The 22,576-nt window shown below is 38.1% G+C and overlaps 1 protein-coding gene across 5 annotated transcripts in view; it reads right to left on the reverse strand.

The window, feature by feature from the left end:
* Nucleotides 1–22,576, reverse strand: part of ROCK2 (Rho associated coiled-coil containing protein kinase 2) — a 99,375-nt gene that overhangs the window by 44,276 nt on the left and 32,523 nt on the right. For all 5 annotated transcript variants that reach the window (XM_042448432.1, XM_042448444.1, XM_042448473.1 and 2 more), the window contains exons 2-7: nucleotides 20,774–20,855; nucleotides 19,759–19,859; nucleotides 12,185–12,322; nucleotides 10,244–10,504; nucleotides 4,087–4,231; nucleotides 112–250 (exon numbers count right to left, since the gene is read on the reverse strand). In XM_042448432.1, coding sequence (XP_042304366.1) covers nucleotides 112–250; nucleotides 4,087–4,231; nucleotides 10,244–10,504; nucleotides 12,185–12,322; nucleotides 19,759–19,859; nucleotides 20,774–20,855 — 866 coding nt within the window. The remainder of the gene's footprint in view (nucleotides 1–111; nucleotides 251–4,086; nucleotides 4,232–10,243; nucleotides 10,505–12,184; nucleotides 12,323–19,758; nucleotides 19,860–20,773; nucleotides 20,856–22,576) is intronic.

The following is a 22,576-nucleotide window of genomic DNA, read 5'->3' on the forward strand; positions in this document are numbered from 1 at the left end:
TCACACTCACTGTGCACTGTGTACACAGAGTTCTTCTGAAAACATATTTTGACAGGAAAGCATGAGTCAAAAAATCCATTTTATTCAGAAAGTAAAATCTATGTTACATACCTGTCTGTTAAAAAGGCACAGATAAGGTCCTTTGCATGCTTTGAGATTTCCACATCTTCTGGGAAGTGCAATGAGTTCTTGTGATCCATTATTTTACTGTATGTTCCAACCAATGAATCTGCATAAAATGGAGTATCTCCTGAAATTAAATTGAAGATACACAGGCATTAACTACAGTCAATCAATTCCTAAAGATGAAATCAGAATGATCAAAAATAATTTGACATGATAAATCAACTCTGTGTGTAAATATTTACCCTACTCTATATGTAAAGAACGCTCACAAAGCTCCTACAAAGATCCTACATGGCATCTAGCTCCACAGGTGCACTTCTGAATCCTTTCCCTGCCTGGAAATTGTCCATTTCTGGGAGGGCCTCCTGCTATTGTTGCTTATCAGTGGGGAAGAGAGGAAAGGGTGAGGAGATTCAAGCCACTGTAAAGCACCTAGTCTTGGCTCAGTGAGGGGAGAAATGAAGGTGTGCTTTCAAATGGAGGGCATTTACCTCTTCATTCCTTCAACAACTCAGAGCACCAGGAACTTTATGGCCTGAATTGCTTCCCCACTCTTACTCTTTCTTCCAGTAAGAAAAAAGAGCAGCCTTTTGGGGTTTGACAGGTGCTGGGCATAGGAGATTTTTGGATGGAGCACTAGGTCCAAAAATCTCTGAACTCTGTCCAAAAAAAGGACTTACATGTGTGTTAGGTCATTAACAAGATGCTAGCCAATGGGTGTTTTCTGGCTTAATGCTAAATGTGGTTTAAGTTGCACATACTTCCTGCAAGAAACAACTGGCTTGAATGTTTGTGCTCATTTCTCTCTTCTTGTATATTACTTTAAAAAGAATAGAATAAAAGCAGGAAACACTTCCAAACTAGGCAATCCTGCATTTCAACTTGAGTTGAAAAAAGCCAGGATCAACCCTTACTGAACAACCCTGGTGTGTTAAATAATAACTCTTTCCTTGAGTTCAGGTGCAAGTAGGAATTCTTTCTGGGCTCCAGGGGATGATCATGTGTTTCAAAGTCCTAAATGTCTTTGGACTCAGATAATCTGTGTGCACCTCAGTACACCCATAGGATCCTTTGTGGGTACTCTTTGAGGCCCCACCACTGGAAGCAGCACGGAGATACAAAAAGTAGCATACTGCATGGAGACACAGAAGAGGGCTTTTCGGCTTTAGCTCAATTAATGGAATACCCTCCACTTAAAGAGGCCCAACTGGCATTGACACTGCCTTTATTTCACAGTCAAGTTAAAATTGTGGCTGTTCCCTCAAACGTTTGCGACATACCGGTAACAGGTCAGTCTCCAAGCTTTCAGTTTGTTACAGTATTTTTTCCTGAATTGCTAAAATTCTTTTAAAGTGTTCAAAACTGTTTTAAAGCAGGTATTATGAAAGTGAAGCCTGTCAGTCACATGAAGCCCACAAGGTTATTTCTGAGGGTTTCTACTCTCTGACTTTGGAACTTTTATCAATTTTAACAAACTAAAAATAGCTCCATATATGAATGTGGTGCTTGGGGGGAGGGGGGGTTGCCATAGTTTGCCTTATTTAGGGCCCCACCTTCCTTTATTTAACCAGACAATAAGCTAGCAGTCAACTCTCAGTTTACACTCTGGATAAAAAGACCTCTCCAAGAACTAACACAGCCCAGGCAGCCCCCTCCCCCCAAATGTGGCAAAACTGCTAAAGGGAATAAGGGAGAGATGTTTTTAAGTTAAAATAAGGTTTGGGGGGAAAGTAAAATAACAGAAGAGGCTTGGGAAACAACAGCAGTGGCTCAAAGTTGCAGCCCTCTGAGGTCCTGCAGGGGGACAATGCAGCCTCCCAACCCCTCAAGGTTGTCCACCTGCTTTAAAGTATTTCATTTATTCCAGATGATTCTAAGGTGATGTTATTGAATTTACCCATATGTGGGATCTGTTGATGTTGGCAGGCTACATATACTTTAATATATAAAATAGATACTTTGAATACTGAAGTGTGTGCTTCCAATATCCATCTTAAAGTCTTGCAAGAAGAGCAGGGTGGAGAAACCATTAGCCCAAGGCATATGCAAGCCTCTTGCATGTAACACAAAACCACAATTTAGTGTTATGTCCAACCAGCACAATGAAATGTAGCTGATAAGTCTCAATTATGGGTAGTAACCACTGTGATCATTCCATGATGGAACTTCGTCTTTCAGCAGTTTTTTAACAGGATCTTTCCCCACTTCCTTAGGCCTACCTAAGTCCTTAAGATCTGCTTCAAATGGCTGGGAAACCCTCAACATTTTCAGCAGTGAGGAGAGATGTAAGAATAAAGGGTAGAAACTCATACTGTCCAAGTAGACATCTAACAGTCCAACACTGATTTGGAAACTAATAAGGTTGTTGTTGTTGTTGTTCAACAGGTCTAGTCACACCATATTAGGAATGGAAAGAATATAAAAAAATATGTGGGAGGGGGCAGAATGGTAAAAACACATACCCCATGATTCCCAAGTGCTGCAAAAACCCTGATGAGAAGAATAATAGAATGGAAAGTCTTTGTAATTCAGGACCTATTCTGTGCAAAATTCACAAGAGGCTATTTTGTGCCCAAAACAGCTTTCTCAGAACAGAATAATGTTTCCTCTGCAAAAAATATTGCCTTCTGTGCATATCAAGCACATGTGAATTTTGAGGAGAGGAGGGCCCAGTACAGACCTCTGCTTTGCAGCAGCCTGGGGCCAAAATTAGGGCTCAGGAGAGTGGAGTGTCCGTGCGCTCTGCTGGCGCCATTTTGGACATGCACACCTTGTGCACCGTGTCCAAACGGTGCAGCGCACAAGAGACATCACCACACCACTGCAGGGCACTAGTAGCACCTTGGCAGTAGTGCGGAAAGGAGCTGCGTTTCGCAGCTTCTTTTTGGAGTGGATTGTTGCTACGCTCTTGCGGTTGCCGCGGCAATGATCCAGGGCAGAAAGAAGCGGTGTCTCGCTGTCCCTTCCTGCCCGTCTATTCCGGGCCTAAGTGCCAAATGGTGACTGGGCTTCGAAAACAGCACATTGTTCTCATAGTGGGAAATTACTTGTTACATCCTTTGGGAAGAAAATTAGGGAGGAATTACATCCCTTTTCTACATGTCTAAATAATACTGGTGATTTGCATATCCCAAACATATATGTACTTGTCCAACTAAATTATCACTATTTTTACCTTTTTTAAAAAAGCAGAAATATTGAAACATATGGATAAGGGGGCCTGCTGTAAAGGAAGTTGCTTTAAACCAGGTACTTTGCTACAATGAAGCTTCCCAACTCAAGTAAAAATGATGTGCCATTTGTGAATTTAGCCAGGAATATTTTCTAGGGCAGTTCTCCATGACCATCAAACCTTCTTCAAGAAATACAACAACCTGGAAGATGGATGACTGTCTGTATTACATTGCTACAACTGAAGTTGGCAATAGTATTTCATTACACTGTTTCAGCACCCCATTAAGAGGTTACACAAGAATAGAGTTTGGGACAGCGTAGTTCATGATTCCCATAAAAATTTACATTGTCTTCTTAAGGAGAACTACTTCCTACTGAAAGAACTCAGTCTCTGATTTAAAAGTTATATGTAGAAACAAGTACAGGTTGAATGCCCCTCATCTGAAATGCTCAGAATGAAAAGTGTTTTGGATTTTGATTCCCCTCCCCCAAATTTTGGAATATTTGCATATACATAACTAGATATCTTGAAGACAGGACCCAAGTCTAAACATGACATTCATTTATGTTTCGTATACACCTTATACATGTAGCCTTATGGTAATTTTATACATAATATTCTTAATGAGCGCATGCAGGAAACAAAGTGTGTGTACACTGATCCATCAGAAGGCAAAAGTATCACTATCTCAGCCACTCATATGGACGATTTTGGATTTTGAAATTCCAGATAAGGGATACTCAAGCTGTACTAAAAAGAGAGAACAAGAGGAATTCACTACTTACCAACTAGCATCTCAAACAGAAAAACTCCTACAGACCACCAGTCACATTCCCTTCCATAATAACCATCACCACCTTGTGACTTTAATACTTCAGGTGATATGTAGTCTGGTGTTCCAACGGCTGTATCACAACGCACCATCCCCGTCTACATAACCACACAGAATGCAACAATGAAAAAGCATAAATATTAGCTGCAGTAATTTAATTACTTTAAATGAATTTAAAGCACACAAACTTAATTTTTACAAACTATGTAATGCATTTAAAGCTGCTAGCTACACTTATTTTACACCAGTATTATTATTGCCTGTAATTTATTTCATAAAACTAATGTCATAAGTATAAATGAATCTTGCTAAGAGAACAGAAGGAGTTAATGTTAGAGCCAGACAAAGTAAGCAAAAGCGGAGAATGTATGCTATGTCCGATTCATGGCCCACGGAATCTACTGGAAGTTTCTGTAATAAATAGCAAGAGAGTTGGAGCTGGTCCTAAAACAGCAGAAGACACACCTCTGTTCAGAATGAGCAACTGAGCAAAGCGGGGGTTGCTGTTTCTGTGCTCTTGGGGGGGGGGGGGGGAGCTCTTTTACGTACACAGGCCAAATGGGGAAGCAAGTAAAAAACTTGAAATATAGATTTTTTCTGTTATCTTTTAAAATTTCATTATTTTTATTAAATGTTATTGTAGTATAGTTGCTAAGAATCTGAACTGTGAACTAAAAGTCTCTGGTTCATTTCTTGGGACTAGCAATTGGATTTTAAGCAGTTATGTTCTTTGCTTTCATATTGCTGAGTTTCAGACGTAACGCAAAGTTACAGTTTTGTGATAGCTTCAGACCAGGCCACACTGTGCAGTACACTACACAAAGAGCTCCAACTTTGTAACTAGGAATGATCCCTGCATCTCAAATGAAGAAAAAGAAAGCAAACCTGACAGGAATTCAGTACACCATTGCAAACTTAATTACCCTCTCTTTTTTTTCTCTTCAGGTTAAAACCTGAAATTAATCCTACTTTTCAAACTAAATGTTGAAATGCAGTGGATGTTTTGTCTAAAAAAAATGCAAAACACCAAAGGAACATTTTAAATAACACTTATATAGAAACATCCTGCAAAAACATCAGGATTAAAATGTGGCTCATCATTATCATACCTCTGGATACGATGTAAAATAAGATTTCCTAAACCAAGATCCAATCACTGCACATGTGTTTAAACTGTAGTATGTGAAACATTCATAAAAATATTGGGCATGAGCTAGTCACCCATAGAACGCACTATGCTGAAAGGAGATAAGTAATTTGCAATGCATTTTGAAGGAGAGGTTAGTGGAGATAGTGTGCCATATACGCATACACTATTGCCACAAATATCCAATCATGCTGCTTGGATACTCCCAGGAAAGTGAGGTAGTAAGTGGATTTTGCTCCTCCTAATTTATAAAATGATGTTCATCAACATTCTCGAAAAACCTCATCACATTTGAAGATATTTATACATATTGAAAACCTGTCTCATGCTCTGTCTATTAAGCAGTGCCCTGAGGTGCACAGGAAGGTGAGTAAGTTGCTTTGTGGGAGGTTACAGGTTAATCAAATTAGTGTTACTTTTTAAAAGGAAGGAGAGGATAGCTAGCTATAAACAGCCTAACATCTTGTTTTTTGCAGTTAACTGAATGTTTTGTAGGGAAAGAAAAAAGAGTTTAGAATCAAAATTCTTACTCTGTACTTTCTTTCCCAGTTCCTAAATCTTGGGGCTATACAGTGGGCCTTTGATATTCACTGGGGTTTGTTGCTGGGACCCAAGGATACCAAAATCCAAGCATGCTCAAGTCCTATTATAAGCAATGCTGTAGCAAAATGCTGTTTCTTATATATGAAAACAACAACTGTCTTTTCCCAGGGACCAGTTCCATATTCACATCCATTGACTACAGTTTGTTCTTTCGTTCTTTCTTTCTTTCTTTCTTTCTTTCTTTCTTTCCAGACACCTCTCAAGGGACTAGCAGCGAATAGCTTGAGGGCCACCACTGAAACACAGACCATCACTGTGAACAGCAATGAGCTATGTTACGTGTTGTATGACCTTTGCATACATAGTTTAAAGTGGCAAAACTAAAACAAATGTTAATAAACCAATATCATCATTCTGTACATCAGTATATATTCTAAACAGCTAATATGAACTACTGCCTACGTGATTCACACACAGTTTTTTTCTACATTAATATAGTTCTCACAAATAAAAGATATATTTTCTGCAATACAGTAAATCATGTGAGGGACAGATGTCACAAATGACCTGAATAGTCACACATCACCAACTGCACTGCCTTCGGAGTGACAACCTGCTCACTTTTATGCTGCACGCAAAAAGCAGGGCCTGGATAAGCATGTGGAAGATGGAGGCCTAAGGGCACTATTTAGAAAAAAATACATGGAAAAAGTATTTCATTGTGGTTATAAAAAGGGAACTGCAAGAGCAAGCCATTCCACCACAAGTAATGCATGTGTCTTCCATACACTGAGCAAACAACAATGATACAAAGAGCAATGAGCCATGTTTAGCCTGCTGACAGAAAACTTTGCAGATTAGGATTCAGAATTGTGCCAAAAACTCACCCACCATCAGGGCTTTCATGCAAGCAGCTCTTAATAGCTCCCAAATCACATGCACAAGATATCTTGCTGTGATAACACAGCTTTCAACATTTTAAACATCTGAAATCCTAATGGAAAGCTAAAACATGACAAATTCTAAATGAAGAACTTGCAGTCCAGACTGGGAGGTGGCAAAAGGTACTACAAAAAACAGAATAAAAATGCGTAAATGACTGCTATAGTAAATGAACTACAGTCATGTAAGTAAATATAAATGCCTAATTTGTATGATTTTATTCATAAAGCAACTTATTTTCTAGAGTGTTCATAACTATGGAAGTGCCAGGTCTTCGCGCCTTATAGAACGAAAGGCAAGTCCTAGCATCTATGGTATCAGAGACAGTGGTGACTGCTAGGAATCACTACAGTAACATCAGCTCTAAAAGTGTGGCAGAAGAAGGGTGGTTTCTGCATTTGGGAGTGTACAAATTGATGGTAAAACCAATAACAGTAGGAAATTTGTAGGAGTTGCCTATATAAGCTGGAGACAAAGGACTTTGTGACTCTGTGCCTTTCCATCAAGTGTATGAATCTAACAATTAACTGATTACAGATTCTATTATAAAACAGGAATACTTAGAATCCTGTCATAGACCAACACATATAAAAAGGGGATATTGAATAAAAGAAGGTAAGAACATAGGTATTTAAAATATCCTTTCAGATTACACAACTGCAGTATAGCAAGACAAGATTGGTCCTAGTCTACTGGGGAGGTAATTGCCTGGTGAACTTTAAGTGCAGCTGCACAGAATTTGTCAGCATTATATGTTTTATCAGGGTTGATGTCTGAAAGCAACAATGAAGTGTAAAATTGATTGGTGTGTCCTTGGTATTTATGTAACAGAGGTGAAATAAGGCTGAGGCGGATGTCCCTTTATAAATCAGGAGGAGCAGAGAAAGCCAGGCTTTGTACAATGAGAAGAAATGCAATCCCTAGAGGTCTGGGTCATCCTAATATTTACCCTGATTTTATCAGGACAATTAAAATTCTCCAGTGAAAAAGATAAAAGCTCCATATTTGCTTTTGCTGGCTACTGTCAAGATTTACCATAGTAAGCATTTATGCAAATACAAGTATATGAAATTATTTAAGAAGGCACAAGGCTTGACTCATCACCCTGACAATAACAGCACAACAGAACCATCATACAGTTGTGGTTGAAAAAATACTGTTGACATTTGAACTGGTTGTATTAAAACAAAGCAGTAAAGAACAGTACTTTCAAGCTATTGCTTCTAATCTTGATTTGACTGAGAAGACATTTACTGAAGTCTTTCTTTACATTTCTTTTTCGTGTTGCATTTATACACAATGTATCACTACATACTGAGACAATAAATCTAAACTACAGCTATTAGACTAATCCACACTTTCAATACCTTTTTTTTTTTAGTAAATCAGTAGCTATGTTAGTCATGAAATATTCTAATATTCCAATTACACTTGTCTGGCTTAAATAACACATAGTATGAAATATTTTGAAATTACTGTATTTACTAATGAAAATCAAAAGTATCTCTATTAATAATAGGCTTGGTGACACTTCACTAGAGGAAATGAGAGACTACATCTTAAAGTGTAAGAAGATTTTACTTAAATTACAGCAGACGGGTTGATATATTTGATTTTTTTAAAGCAAACTATTTGGAGACCACTAGGGGATGCTAGGAGTGTGCTTGTAAGCAGTAAAATTGTGCAAGTTATTGTTTTCATTAGGAAGTAAACATTAACACAAAACACAGTTCTCCTTCACCTACTTGGAAGTTAGATTCCACTATAAAAAGGCTTAGTTCCAAGTAAAAGCAGTTTAAGATTCAAGAGATGCCAATGGACCATGAAGTACCAAAAATCAAGTATTTTCTATTTCCACATATAAAAATGTGAAAAGAGTTTTCTTTCCTTTCATCAGCAGTAGCAGTAGCTGTACTCAATTGATTGCAGCAATTAAAATATTATCATTCCATTTAATTAACATTTTTTCCAGATCTTTTTCTTCCAGTGGGGCTCAGTAGTGTAGAGTGTATTCGCACTGCAGAAATAATCCAGTTTGACACCACTTTAACTGCCATGACTTAATCCTATGGAATTCTGGGGACTGTAGTGTGTTGTAGCACCAGAGCCATGGCAGTTAAAGTGATGTCAAACCAAGTTATTTCTGCAGTGCGGATGTAGTCTAAGGTTTATTTTTGTACTATTTCAAACACCCTGTTGGCTTAAATTATTTTGCAGCCTCTTTAGATGACTGCCCCATGTATGTCTGTCTATCTGTCTCTCCCTCTAAGTCTGTATGTGCACACACATTTTAGGATAATAACTTAAAAATTAAATACACTAAAAGCATTACATCCAATTTATCATGGAAGCTAAACAGGGTCCATTCTGGTTAATATTTGGATGGGAGACCACCAATCAATACAAGGTGATGTAGGCTATACAGTATTTCAGAGGAAGGAACTGGAAAAATCACTTGAGTATTCCTTGCTTTAAAAAGACATATGAAATTCATGGGGTTGCCATATGTTGACAAGCATGTTGAAGGCACAGGCACAAACAATCATAAACACACATACCCTAAAACCACACTTAATGGCAAAGTGTTAAAACAACAGAAGAAAAATCTCTCCTCCCTCACTGGAAATGTTCCTCCTATATATGTTTTAATGTTTCCTGCCCTCCTTTAAAGCAAATGTTCCTGCCCTCCTTTAAAGCTTGGACCTGTTATTCAACCTTTAAATGCAGATTTTCTTAACTTCTGAAAGCAGCTGTAGGGTGAACCGACATGCACTGCCAAAATGTGTCCCAAGCCTGCAGACAAATTTCATTCCAATATCTCAAATGAAATAACATGGATTGCAAAATAGGTGTCTTAAACTAAAGGCTTTACTTTGCTCTGCCAATAACATTTAACAAATTTATATGGTACTTGAGTCCCTGCAAAAATCTCATAGGTCACATCCATCTTGCATTTTTCAGATTAGGCTGAGAGGCAGTAAGGGGCAGTTTGAAGCTACCATGCCAAGATGCTTTGGGGCTGCGGCAAGCACACACCACGGCCCTAATCCGATGGGGATCCAGTCCAAATAGGAGCCGCTTCTATTTGGACTGGGTTTAAGGCACCCCGCCACAGCTCCTGGGCAGCTTCTGGGATGTGACGTGTAAACACCACACCCAAGACATCTTGAAGTTGCCACCATCTGACTGACTGGGCAACTTCATCTTGTGGGCATGTGGCCCCCAAGCCGCTGGGATGCCAGCTTTTAGAGCCGGTCTGTGCCAGCCCTTGCTTAGCTGGATGTAAGTTTATGGCAAACAAAAGTAAACACTGAACCAGAAACTTTCACAGTTCTTTTGACCACTAAACTATGCTCACTGTTAAAATAAACTCTTTTATATATTACCAGAAGGTATATGCAGCCCAATAAAAATTTTTCTTGGGTTCTTTACACTGTATACATTATTTAGAAGCACATGCGTTGAGCCAAATACTTACTTCATCCATTTTCATACAAGTGCCAAAATCTGCAAGCTTCAGATGTCCATATTTATCCAAAAGCATGTTGTCAGGTTTCACATCTCTGTGTATCATGCCCATGGAATGAATTGCATCAAGAGCAAGGACAACTTCAGCTGTGTAAAATTTGGCCCACTTCTCAGGCACATCATAATTGCTCATGAGGTTGACAAGATCTCCACCTGGCATGTATTCCATTACCATGTATAGGTATCGATCATCTTGAAAGGCACTAAAAAGCTACACCCAGAAGGATGGAAAGTTGTAAGAGATTTTGCAAACAGATTCATTTTCACTAAACACACATATCATACCCAAACACAGAGAATGAATTACCGCAGAGTTAAGGCACTTGGGCAGCTCTTTTCCCATCTTTCCTCTGACCATGACATCCACACTGGAATGAAATTGTCACCCATTCTCAAGTAGTAAAGTGAGAATATTCTTGACAAAATATCTTCCAAGCACAAAATATTTTCCAAGCACAAAATATTTTCAGAATATTCTCCAAAAGATTATACTGAGAGTGTCTCCTAATGTGAGATTCCCAACCAATTAAAAAAAATCACAGTTAAAACACTGCCTTATTTTTTTTAAAAAGCACCTCATATCAATAACAAAATAAAATAGAAGGAAACCCTTCACTGCCACCACCAGAGACTGCTCTCTGCAGAGCAAAACACTTCCTTCCTGTAGGGCTTCAATAAGTCCAGACAGACGTGACTTGGAAAACTGCCTGTGCTGCACAGTCTGCAGGCTGTCAAAATATATATTTAATGAAATCTAAAGAGAAAATTCTCAAAAAATTCTTTATTTGAAAAAATACTTGAGGATAACTTCATGATACACATGTAAGTGGACACTGTACAAAAGTGGTTTTGTTTCAAAAAGAAAGCAGGAAATTTCCATATGACAGTTTGCTAAGTATTTACTCTTCCTTGACACTTCCTGAGACATAGCAGCATACACTTAAGGCTTTGCTATATCATTGTGCAAGAGCGTGGGGACTAATATCTGAAGTGTGATAACACTAATACAGGAGTGGAACAGTGAAACTACAGCCCTCTTATTTTAACATCCTGGCATCACCACTGCTTCAAAATCAGCCTTAAATTTTTCCAGTCTGAACTACAAGACAAAGGCCACTAAATAATGGTGCAACTTCTGATACATTTCCATTAAAGATCTGCACCCTGGTATTCTATTATAATGAATATTATCCTCAAATATTAAGCCAAAAATCTCCACCAAACAAATTTAAACCTATAACTAAAATCCCAGTTGACATACTTGTATGTATTTCCACTATGCAAAAATAGATAGAAGCTAGTGTACACTATGTGGTACATAAGTGCTTTTAGGAAGGAGCAGATAGAAACAAATTCCATCTGTACATTTCTGTTTCTATAGAATACTAAAATATTTTACATGAATATTTAAAGACAGGTGACTATATTTGAAAGAAACACAAACATTATAACTTTATCTTAAGAGGGAAAAAAGAAACTAAGGGCTGAAACAGACGTCCAAAAAGGGGCACGTTGGAGGCTGGATTGGGGCCATGACGAATAGATGTGTTGCCCCAATTCAGCCAGTTTCCGCCCCAAACAGGAATGGAAAAAAGCAATCCTTTTGCCTCTAGACCAGCTTTTTGCCAGCTCTGGGGAGAGTGGTGTCTAAACAGCATGCCCCCAAGTTGAATACAAGCCAGCTGGCATGTAATCGCCAGTGGGGCTTCTGTCTGGCTTGGAGGTGTGATGCATCTAAACACCATGCCCCCAAGCCAGCACAAAGCTGGCTTAATGCAGCTGTCTGTTTCAGCCCTAAATTATATAGACAGACACTATCAGTTAACAAATTCAATAGTCATCCAAAATTCATGTTTGAGCACATAAGTTTATACAAGTGCACTTTCCTTACCTGAACTACCCATGGACTGTTGGCAAAGGCCATAATATCTCTCTCCTCCCAGAAAAAGGCTGAGTCTGACCTTTTGAGCATTTCAAATTTACTAAGAAGTTTCATGGCATAAGCTTTCTGCGTTACTTTATGACGAACCTGCCAAGGAAGAAAGACTTTTATAAGTTGCTTTCTTAGTATCTTACAAAAGGATTTAAAGTGAGTCTTTTGTATTTTTGTCTTTGGAACTCACTCAAAGTAACAGAGACATCTAATTCTACCTTTATCAATAATAAATGTCAGTATAGGTACTGCCAACTACTACCTTTATGCAAAAACCTTTTAATACTGATATAAATTTTAAAACAATAATAATAGCAATATTTATTTCATACTCGTCTCTTCCTATGGATCGAGGTGAGAAACGAATATACAAATAATATAGTTAGAAACATGAACGCCAATTAAAAATACATAACCAAATAAAAGAGCATTAACATCAGTTTTAAAAGCATACATATTAAAAACAATCCATTCATAATGTACAAACTCTTAATTTACAAAGCATTTAGATAGGCCTGACAGAAGATATTGGGCTTTAAAACTGTTAAACTCAGTGTGTACAGTTGTTGAATCTCTTCCGAATTCCAAGTTGCTGAACTTCTTCTACATCTCTGAGAAATAGTTTTAGAAACTCAAGTTAAAATGAAGAAACTATGTTCTAACAAAGGAAATCTCTCAACACAGTTTTCCATTGCTTAGCAAACAAATGCAAACTAGTCAGTTTGACATTTATGCCTTATCTCAGTGCTACTCAAAGTAGGGGTGCCTGTCAAGTTATCAGGAAAGAAACAACTGTAGCCAATGGGAACAACTATGGTGTCAACCCCTAGCATACACCTCAGAAAATAACTGCCAGTCCCCCACATCATATACCTTGAGAAGCACTACCTTATCTGATAATTCATCCAAATGTCCATTGCTCATCACTTTACTAATGTTAATTCATAAATTATTTATGAATTTCTAACATGCCTCCTCAAACAGTATTGAAAGCAATTCAAACACCATACAGGATATGCACAAAAATGCAATTTACACATATATACAAAATATATTAATAACAAAGAAGGAGTCAATCATTGCAAACAACTACCTACTGTGACACACAAGTAACTAAAAATCATTTCTAAAATAAGAGTTATATGTTGCTTGAAAGGCAAATTAGATTTGCACATCTTGGGTCATTCCACAGGTTTAGTGCTATTTTTGGTCCTGGGTTCCAACCAGTAGCCTTCTTTGATGCTTTCATTGGGGAAGAGAGGATAAGAGAACCCATTTCTTAAATTGCATATTCTTAAATCTAAATCTGGATCTAATCCAATGGCATGAATTGGGCAATCCCTTTCTGTTAATTCTTAAATTTTTCAACACAAAGATGTTCTTGATAATGACCCCCATGCTCTTCAAAAGATTAAAGAGCACTGAGGTGTGAAAGCTTTAAAATTGCTTGCAATTGTTCTTGCATCCCAATGTCATCTGTGACAACAAAGGAAGCATTTATAGTATCACATTGTCACAGTTACAAAAGCAAAAATGGAAAAGTCACCTTTTTTCACAAAAGGGAGCCAGTATATAGACTTAAGTGACAGGCACTCCTGAGCACAGCTGTCACCTCCTACTCAGATAGCAGAGATGGATCTAGACACAAACTCAGACCAAAAATGTGTTACATTATGGTCATGGAGGGATGCTCAACAACAACACGCTGCCATCAGAGCAGATAATGTGAGATGAACCATGTGAATTCAACAAAAGCCTACAAACAGTGGGTCAGGACAGAGAAACAACTACTCTTACACCTTAAGTAACTTGTATATTGATGGCATTTCACTTTAAAGCTTCAGATAGCATTAATCCAGTTGTTTCATATAATGTAAAACAATAGAGGTGATGTCACTAAACCCAGTGGAGACACACATAGCAGCTAAGCAGGACTATTCCTTGACCAAACAGGGTCAACTCGCTTCATATCTACCAAAATGTTCCACAGGGTACATGAAAAAATGTAATGTTAAAAGCCACCAAGAAGTCTAGATGTTGATTCAATATTATCAACAATTTATTCTCTAGCACTGATATCTCAAGCAAAATATGACAGGTTTTTAAGGAACAAAAGACTGGCAAACAATCTCACATATTTGTGTCTGCTCATGAACAAGGAGTTGTGCCCTGCAAGTCTCAGACAGACACAAATATCCAGAGATTAAATATGAATGTGTAAATTAGTTCAAAGATTGGCCAATTTGTACTAATGATTAAGTGAAAATGAAACTAGTTATGCCCTCCTGATTTTCTGGGCAATGCCTTCTATAATTTGTCACTGTTAGCCATGTTGGGTGGGTATTTTAGTCCATTATCTTTGGAGAATAGCAGGTTGCCTATGCTGCAGTAGAACTACCCTAATGATTCCAAGTTATCTATCTCACACATCATATTTATTTCAGTATGTTACAACCTACCTCTCTACATTGAAACTATGGCAACTGACAGGTTTTACTAGCTGACGAACATGTAACTTTTATGGATCATTATAACACTTTAAAAAAAGAAATAAACAATTCATTGGTTAATTTTCAGTGTTTTGGTTATGACACTGACTTAAGTGGCAAAGGCATTTATTTAAGTTAAGAACTTTGTGTGAAGGATTTCCAGCCTGGGTGACTTATTACCTCCTTTTGACAGACACATAACAAGAAGAAACAAGAGGAACCAAACAAAAGTGGTTCAGGCATACCTCTCTCTGACCTTTCCTACAGTAAAAACTGATGTAAGAATTACTGTATTATCAATTTGCTCTTGCTCTGGCTTGCTGGTGCTTTATACCTTGCTTGTTGAATGTGTGATATTATTTTTTTGTTTTTAGCCCTGCATCTCCCTCAAAATGTCCTTTTACAGCCTCCTTGATTATAAGACTCTAAGATTTGTTCATGCCTTTTCACACAGACAGTATACAAGCCCTAAAATTAGATTAAATGTTCAGAGCCAGGCAGGCATATGTACTGAGGACAGAAGGGTGTTTATGATTTCTTCATGTAGAAGAAACATAGGTACTCTTTCTTTATGCTAGGGAAACTCTTCTGCATCACTTACAGTGACACTCTTCTGGAAAACAAAATCTGGTTTCTGAAGATAAACTGATTAAATTATAATCCTTAAAGTGGCTTCAATACATGACCATCACTGAATATTCAAAACTTTGATAAAATGTTTGATTGGGATACAGAAGAATCAAAAGGAAAATAACATTAATACATATTATGAAGGCAGCTTGGTTGGCTGTAAGATTTTGCTAAAACATTAGAATGCCATTAGGTAGGATGTGGGATATGTAATCCCCAGTTCACAATGTTTTTTCAGCCACAAAATCATAAGAAAGGACTTCTCAGCCTAGCCCATGCCTGTAGTAGGAAGAACAGATTCCTTACCTGTAATGTGGTTGTTTAAGTGGTCACCTGTGAACTCACACATATATGGATCACTTGTAACTATGCAGGGCGTGATTTGGAACTTTCTGGTGATGAATGACCACTTTGCTGCTCCCATCACACACATCTAGGCTTGGTTCCTGCTCTGTTCTCATTTTCAAATATGCAAGTACTAGCCCCAGAACAAAGGAAATGCAAGACACACCAACAGGGAAGGAGGGTGGCTTGTATGAATTCACTGATGACTACTCCAAGAACCACAGATCCTTGCAATCTGTCCTTCTTCTTCATGGTCTGTGTGACTCACACACCAGGAAGACTAGCTAGCCTTTCACCAGAGGAGGAAGGGGCATCATGCAACCAGCAACCTCAGAACTGCCCATCCAAAGGCCCTGTAGTCTTTAGACCTGGCATCCAATCTGTAATGCCTGTTGTAAGCTGTTGGTTGGAACCAGGTTGCTATTCTGGAGACCTATGGCAAAGGAACGCCCATGAGAGAGGTAGAAAAAGCAACTACTGCTCTCATCAAATGGCTCTTCACTATCTAAGGAAGTAGTTTATTAGTTAATTGATAAACCAAAGCAATATTGATGTTACCCATTTAGAATATTACTACAATGACAGTGACAATCCCTTCTATGTTTATGAACAGCATACAAACGGTTTTTATGACTGTCAATATTCCTTTGAACAATCAGTATAAAAGGTGAAAGCCCTGCAAACACATAGTGAATGCTGGGGTGAGGGCTATTTTTCCACCCCACATCTGCCTGTTGGGGCTACACTGCTGTGTTTTAGCACATATGAAGTGACTCAACATCATTTCCAGCTGCCATTTTGACTGCCAGCGATTTTTTTTCTTTTGCATTCTGGAGAGCTTTTGGGGGCTCTGGAGGGTCAGGGAAGCAAGCTGCTTTCATTTGGGCACAGTCTGGGCAGTTTGGGGGGAGGAAAGTACACAAAAATAAGCCTTTAAAAAATTAGTCTGGGGGCTTTGAGGGGGACTGCAAGGTCAACACATGGGTATCCCAAGAGCTGCATGCCAACGATGGGCTGCACTTTGTCCACTGTTTCTGTATAATATGTTGGTCTCAGTCCAAGTTTGTTTGTTTTTTAAATAAGGGTAGGTAAAAAGCTATCCACGTTGTTACAGAAGGAAGACATGACTCTAGGTAAAAATTACAAAGTTTAAAACACTGTCTAGAAAATAATGTAAATATAGTGAGAGTAACCTAGCTCTCTGAACAGAAGTGATGGCCATAAGGAAGTTTTACAAAACAAGATTTGTAAGCCACATGTAACAGTAACAACACTTATGCTAAGCTCCGCAGTGAACTCAATCATATAACCTGGGAATGATCATTTTTGGCCTCTTAACAATTCTTAGCCAGTGGGTTCACAAGTTCATGTGACAAATCTTTGTAGAGACAGCTTCTAGGGAAGCTTTCACAGAATACAGTGTCATTTCACACTGCATGAAAGAGAGCAAGAAGTTCAGAAAGTGCTCAACATTTACTTCAGAACAGTGAACATGAGCTATACTAGAATGCTACTGAATATAGAGGATTTTTAAAAAATTATTTTCAATACAAAGCTTATTACCACTTGCTGGTTGCCATTCATTTTGGACAGAGGACAATGTGTGTCTGCCCCAGATGTGAGGCTGCAAATCCCAGTAGTTCTAGCCAACATACCTTGAGATGAATCTATGGAGTGGCAACCCAAAACATCTAATGGGTTACGCTTTGCCCACCTAACCTATACTGAACACTGATTTTGAATGTTTCTGTAGTTAGTAAGAGTTCACAATGGAACATAGTCTTGAACAGACCCAGGAAAACTCAGTACATTTATGTTCATCTACTTGGCAGGTAAATTTCTTCATTTATTTACATACAGATAGGTACTGTAAAGTTCCAGACTGTACAACTATAAAAGCACAAGGATCTGGTAGTGCCCTTCACACTCATTGAAAGAGAGAAGCTGGTAGCGTGAGCTTTCATGGCCTATTTAGACTCAAATCTACAAAAGTTCATGCTACCACCTTCTTTCTTTCAGTGAGTCTCGAAGGTGCTACAAGATCCCTTTGCATACTGATTTTCCAGACTAACATGGCAATATTTTTAATAGTAAAAGCACAAGTGATTGTAACAACAAAATGCCTCCAATTTAATGGGAGCAGAAACAGATTTAATCTACAAGATTTAGTCTAAAAATTGACCCCAAAAATCTGGGTTGGCTCAGCCACGGGTCAATATAAGCAATGCACTTTATCTCTTGCTTAAAAAGAAACCAACCCCTTCTCTAAGTAGAGTGGCAAAAGGCAAGTGAGCTTAGTCTGTCCTGGGAGCACCTAAAAGAACAACTGACCTCCCTATACTCTCACTGCTGCAGTGCCACTTCTGACCTTTCTGAATGCCTGGGTGGGAAAATGTGGCCATAGCAGCTCTTTGGTGCTTCCCCTCAAAGGAGTGCTGAGAGGAATCACGCTGTGAAAGGTATGAATAATACATTTGTGTAGGCTTGTCAGCTTTTCTGGGTTGAAATCAGGTGAAGTTATCAAGTTAATAGCTATAATCACTGCTAATCTAGTTGACATTTTCTTTGCTTTTCCTTTTCATCCTTTTAGACATGTGTGCATTTTCTTAGGCCTGCCAGTTCTTGGTTGCCTGTCCCACACATTGCACAGCTATGATTTACCATAGTTAGCGCCTCATCTATCCAGCCTTTAAGGTGAGCAGAAACAGTTAGGCCTGCCAGAATTTTATGAGTTCTTTGGCATTGTTTTAATGTGCTTCATCCTTTACATTCTTTGTTACATGCCCCTAAGTTTTACCCTTGACTACCTATGGATCATGTCAAAACCCATAATTTTGGCCCCAAAACTTCCCCTCAATTTATACATGAGATAGACTTATAGTTGAGTATATAAGATAGTTCTCTTTTGGGAGAATAGGGGTGGAATAAAGAATGTATAGATTAAAAAATACTTTTTATTGACAGGGCAGTTGGGAAGATGGCCACTTTACTTTAGTAGTTTATCCAAACTGAATATGACTTGACTTCCCTTAGACAAAAGTACTGAATTCATTATGAAATGGAAAGAAATAAGACTGTGTTATTCTCATCCTAATAATAGTTTAATGAGTAATTTCAATATGAATAATTGGTGCAAATCTCTAGTGATGCTTATCTCCTTTCCAAAAAGTTACAAGATTTAGAGTTTAAGTTGTCATTAGGAGTGTGCTGACAGTTGGGTAATAATATAAGGAGAAATTTAACTGCAACAAATGTAAAGAGATTTTTTTAAAAAAAATTAAATGTATGGGACTAAATCTAATTTATCAGTGTCATCATGAATATTCTTCTCCTCCCATCCATACTTCAGCCATCTGCACCACCTTGAAAATAACTCCAGATAGCATAGCTGATTTGTTGGATTCATGGGGTTTTGGTGATGCATTGTTCTATCACAGGATGCTACCATTAGACACTGCTCACTATGTACAATGAAATTAATTTACCATTTTCCTCATGAAAATTTCTAGAGATTTAGAGGTCAGTATGTAGAGTACATGGATGGATGGAAGGAAAGACAGATTTTTCAAAATAATCTAAAAGAACCTCCAGTCCCACACACACACACACACACACACACACACACATCACATCACAATTTTAAAAAGTCAAAATAATGCAGAACATAACAGTATGAATATCAGGAGAGAGAGCATAAAACACAAATACATTAGATCAGCAAAAAAAAAAAAAAACATCAAGGAAGAAACATTCTGCAGTTCTTTTGACTGCTTACACAGCTAAATATATGACTTTGAACAACATCATTTGGGAGAGAGCATCAAGATACAAAGGACCAGACTTCTGACCTCTCAAAGCTCACAAAGAGGGGAAGCGATGATTTTAAACAACAAAAATCTGCATGAAAACATGCATTTCATACTATATGGCAACTGTAGCTGAACAAAATATATTTTTAACTTTTGTGGTTAAAATGAGAAAAGCTTTAACTATATCACAGATGTTTAAGACAAGTTACATTTTCAACCAAAGTATGCAAAAATTTAGCAGGGTTTCAGGAATCCTTACCAGCTGTACTTCGCCAAATGCACCTCTTCCAATCACTTTAACAACATCATAATCTTCTGCCTTCATCTGAAGACCACGGATTTTCCCCACAACTTTCTCATCTGAACAGTTATAAAGAAGCTCGTTATAATTTACAAGAATAGTGGAATACAAACACTAACAGTGATCTATGCTTTCAAAACAAACATTTTTACAAAGATACTGTATTCCTTTTTAAACTATCTATAATAATCTATGCAGCTCACTTATATTACATGTGTTAAACACTTTATCATTGCACTGCAATTTGGTTAAAACTGACAGTGCAGCGAAAATGCTATTTTGTAAAATTAGAGAGCAAGGGCTGCAGTCCTATGCAAACTTAATTCTTTATTTTAATGTTACAGTTTACAAAGGTTCAGTGGTGTACCTCCACTATAGCACACTTCTTCCATTAGAGCTGGCAACACCCATTCCCTCCCCTGTCACTCTTCACCCCAGGAGGGGGAGTCCTGATTTTTCTGTTGCTGGACATGGAAGAACACCACTAAACATCAAAGCACATCAGAATACAGAAATATGTTGGCCAACAGAAAAAATAAAATTGACCATGAACCAAAACACACCCACAGAAGAGAACAAAATATCAAAACAGAACATTCCCCAGTAAAACAAACTATCAAAACAAAAATAAAACCTACATGGAGCTTCTTTGGAATGCCCTTAGGTTCTTGCTGATTCATTGAATCTGTAAACATATTTAGGTTTGACTAGCAGGGCTCTTAATGAAATGGACAGAAGTATATATTTGGCATTTTGAAAAAAGGCTCTTCAGTGATATGAGGGCAGAGTGTTGCTTAATATGCAATGCTCCAAATGGTCTAGGAATAAAATAATGAACTTGACTTTTGATCTTACTCATTGTCAAATAATGAAACGGGACAACCCCCTTTTAGAATTTAGGGTCAAGTTCATTGTAACAAAAAAAAAATGAGTAACTTCATCTACAGCCAGTATACATATAAAGGAAACTTACATCTGTTTAAGAAGTTGTCTATATTCTTGTTCTTCCTCAGTGCTGGATAATCCAGGTCAAGAACTAAAGAGTTCAAACTATCCTAGAAAAAATATTTTAAACAAGTGATTAATTCTAATTATACTTTACATAAATAAGTTTCCCCACTCTGTCACTACTTGAATAGATATGACATCATGTAATGCTAAGCAAGCTAAAAACAAGAACATGTTTGAAAAAGAAATATATACATAATCTGTATCCCAAATATAGGTCTTTCAGCTCTTACGCCATATCATCTTTTAATCTATACTGTATATACTCATGTAAATGTCTAGAAATTTTAGTCAAATTGACCCCAGAAATATAGGTCAGATCGCTTATCCATGAGTCGATGTAAGTACTGTACTTTAACACTTATTAAAACAGGAACCATCCCCTTCTCTGAGTGGAGCGATGAAAGGCAAAGAGCTCAGTGCATCCCAGGAGTATCTAAAAGAAGCACCAACCCTCCCCGCTACTCTCTCCACTACAGCCCCGCTTCTGAAATTTTGACTGCTTAGATGGGAAAATGGAAACAGCAGCAGCTCTTTGGTGCTTTCCCTTTAAAAAGCACCAAAAGAAATTTGACTTTGAAGGATTACAAAAACAGATTCATGTATGTCACCTTTTCTGGATTAAAACTGGCAAAGTTATCATATTAAAGGCTATATTCTCCACTAACATAGTTACCATTTGATTTGATTTGCCTTTTCATTATTTATTATATGTGTATATTTTCTTAGCCCTACCTATGTCTAGTTGCCTCCTTCACACATCACACAGCCACCATTTACTACAGTTCTCTCCTAATCCATCCACCTTTTAGGGCAAGCACAAAAAGTTGTGCCTGATGGAATTTTGTAAGTTCTTTTGTCTACATTTTCCTTTGCTACATCCTTCACATCAGTGATTCCCAAAGTGGACAATATGACCCCCGGCCCGGGGGCGGTGGGAAGATCCAGTTGAGCTGTGAGATAAAAGGGGGCAGCGGGGGTCATTCAATCAAATTATTGGTGTGCAAGAAAGACAAGGGTCACCTGTGGCCTTTAGGACAATGGTGGGGATGCAGGCTGCATGACACTTCTTTTTAAGGCCCCTTAAAACCACTGATTTACATCCTTTGTTATATGGCTCCAAGTTTTACTCTTGACTTAACCATGAGTCTTTTCAATGCATATAATTTTGTCCCCAAAACCTGCCTTCAACTTATACATGAGATCAACTTACAGTTGAGCATACAGTGCGTCCTTATCTTACACAAGGATCTATTCTGGACCTCTCCGCATAAGGCAAATAGTGCATATGCTTGAGCCTCATTGAAAATAAGCGGGCTTGTGTATGATGTGCGGTGCGCACGCCATGGACACACAAGCCATTTAACGTCTGTCGCGCAGCTTTCAGTGTAAGCTCAAAGCCACATAAAAGGTGCCCATGTATGCCATGGGCGCACTGTATATGGTAAGCAATATAAATCATAGTTAAAATTTCTTGTTTTACAACCCATTTATAAACAAAACCAGAAAATAAGTCATGTAACAGGGAAGATAGCACATCCTCTCCCCCAAACACTTGATACGGCAATCCTCTACAACACTGATATCCATCATTGTGTTAACAGACCTCTGATCTTTCTCTTATCCTCCCCTGGAGACTCCTGAACCTATTCTGCAAGAATTTCTTTGGGTGGTTTTTAAACCTCCTAGAAAAATTTTAGGGGAGACATGGTGGAATGGCACAAGAGAGGGAATATGGTCCACTGATGGATGTAATTCCACTGGTGAA

This window comes from Sceloporus undulatus, chromosome 1 (genome assembly GCF_019175285.1).
Source record: "Sceloporus undulatus isolate JIND9_A2432 ecotype Alabama chromosome 1, SceUnd_v1.1, whole genome shotgun sequence".
In the NCBI taxonomy this organism is placed as follows: domain Eukaryota; kingdom Metazoa; phylum Chordata; class Lepidosauria; order Squamata; family Phrynosomatidae; genus Sceloporus; species Sceloporus undulatus.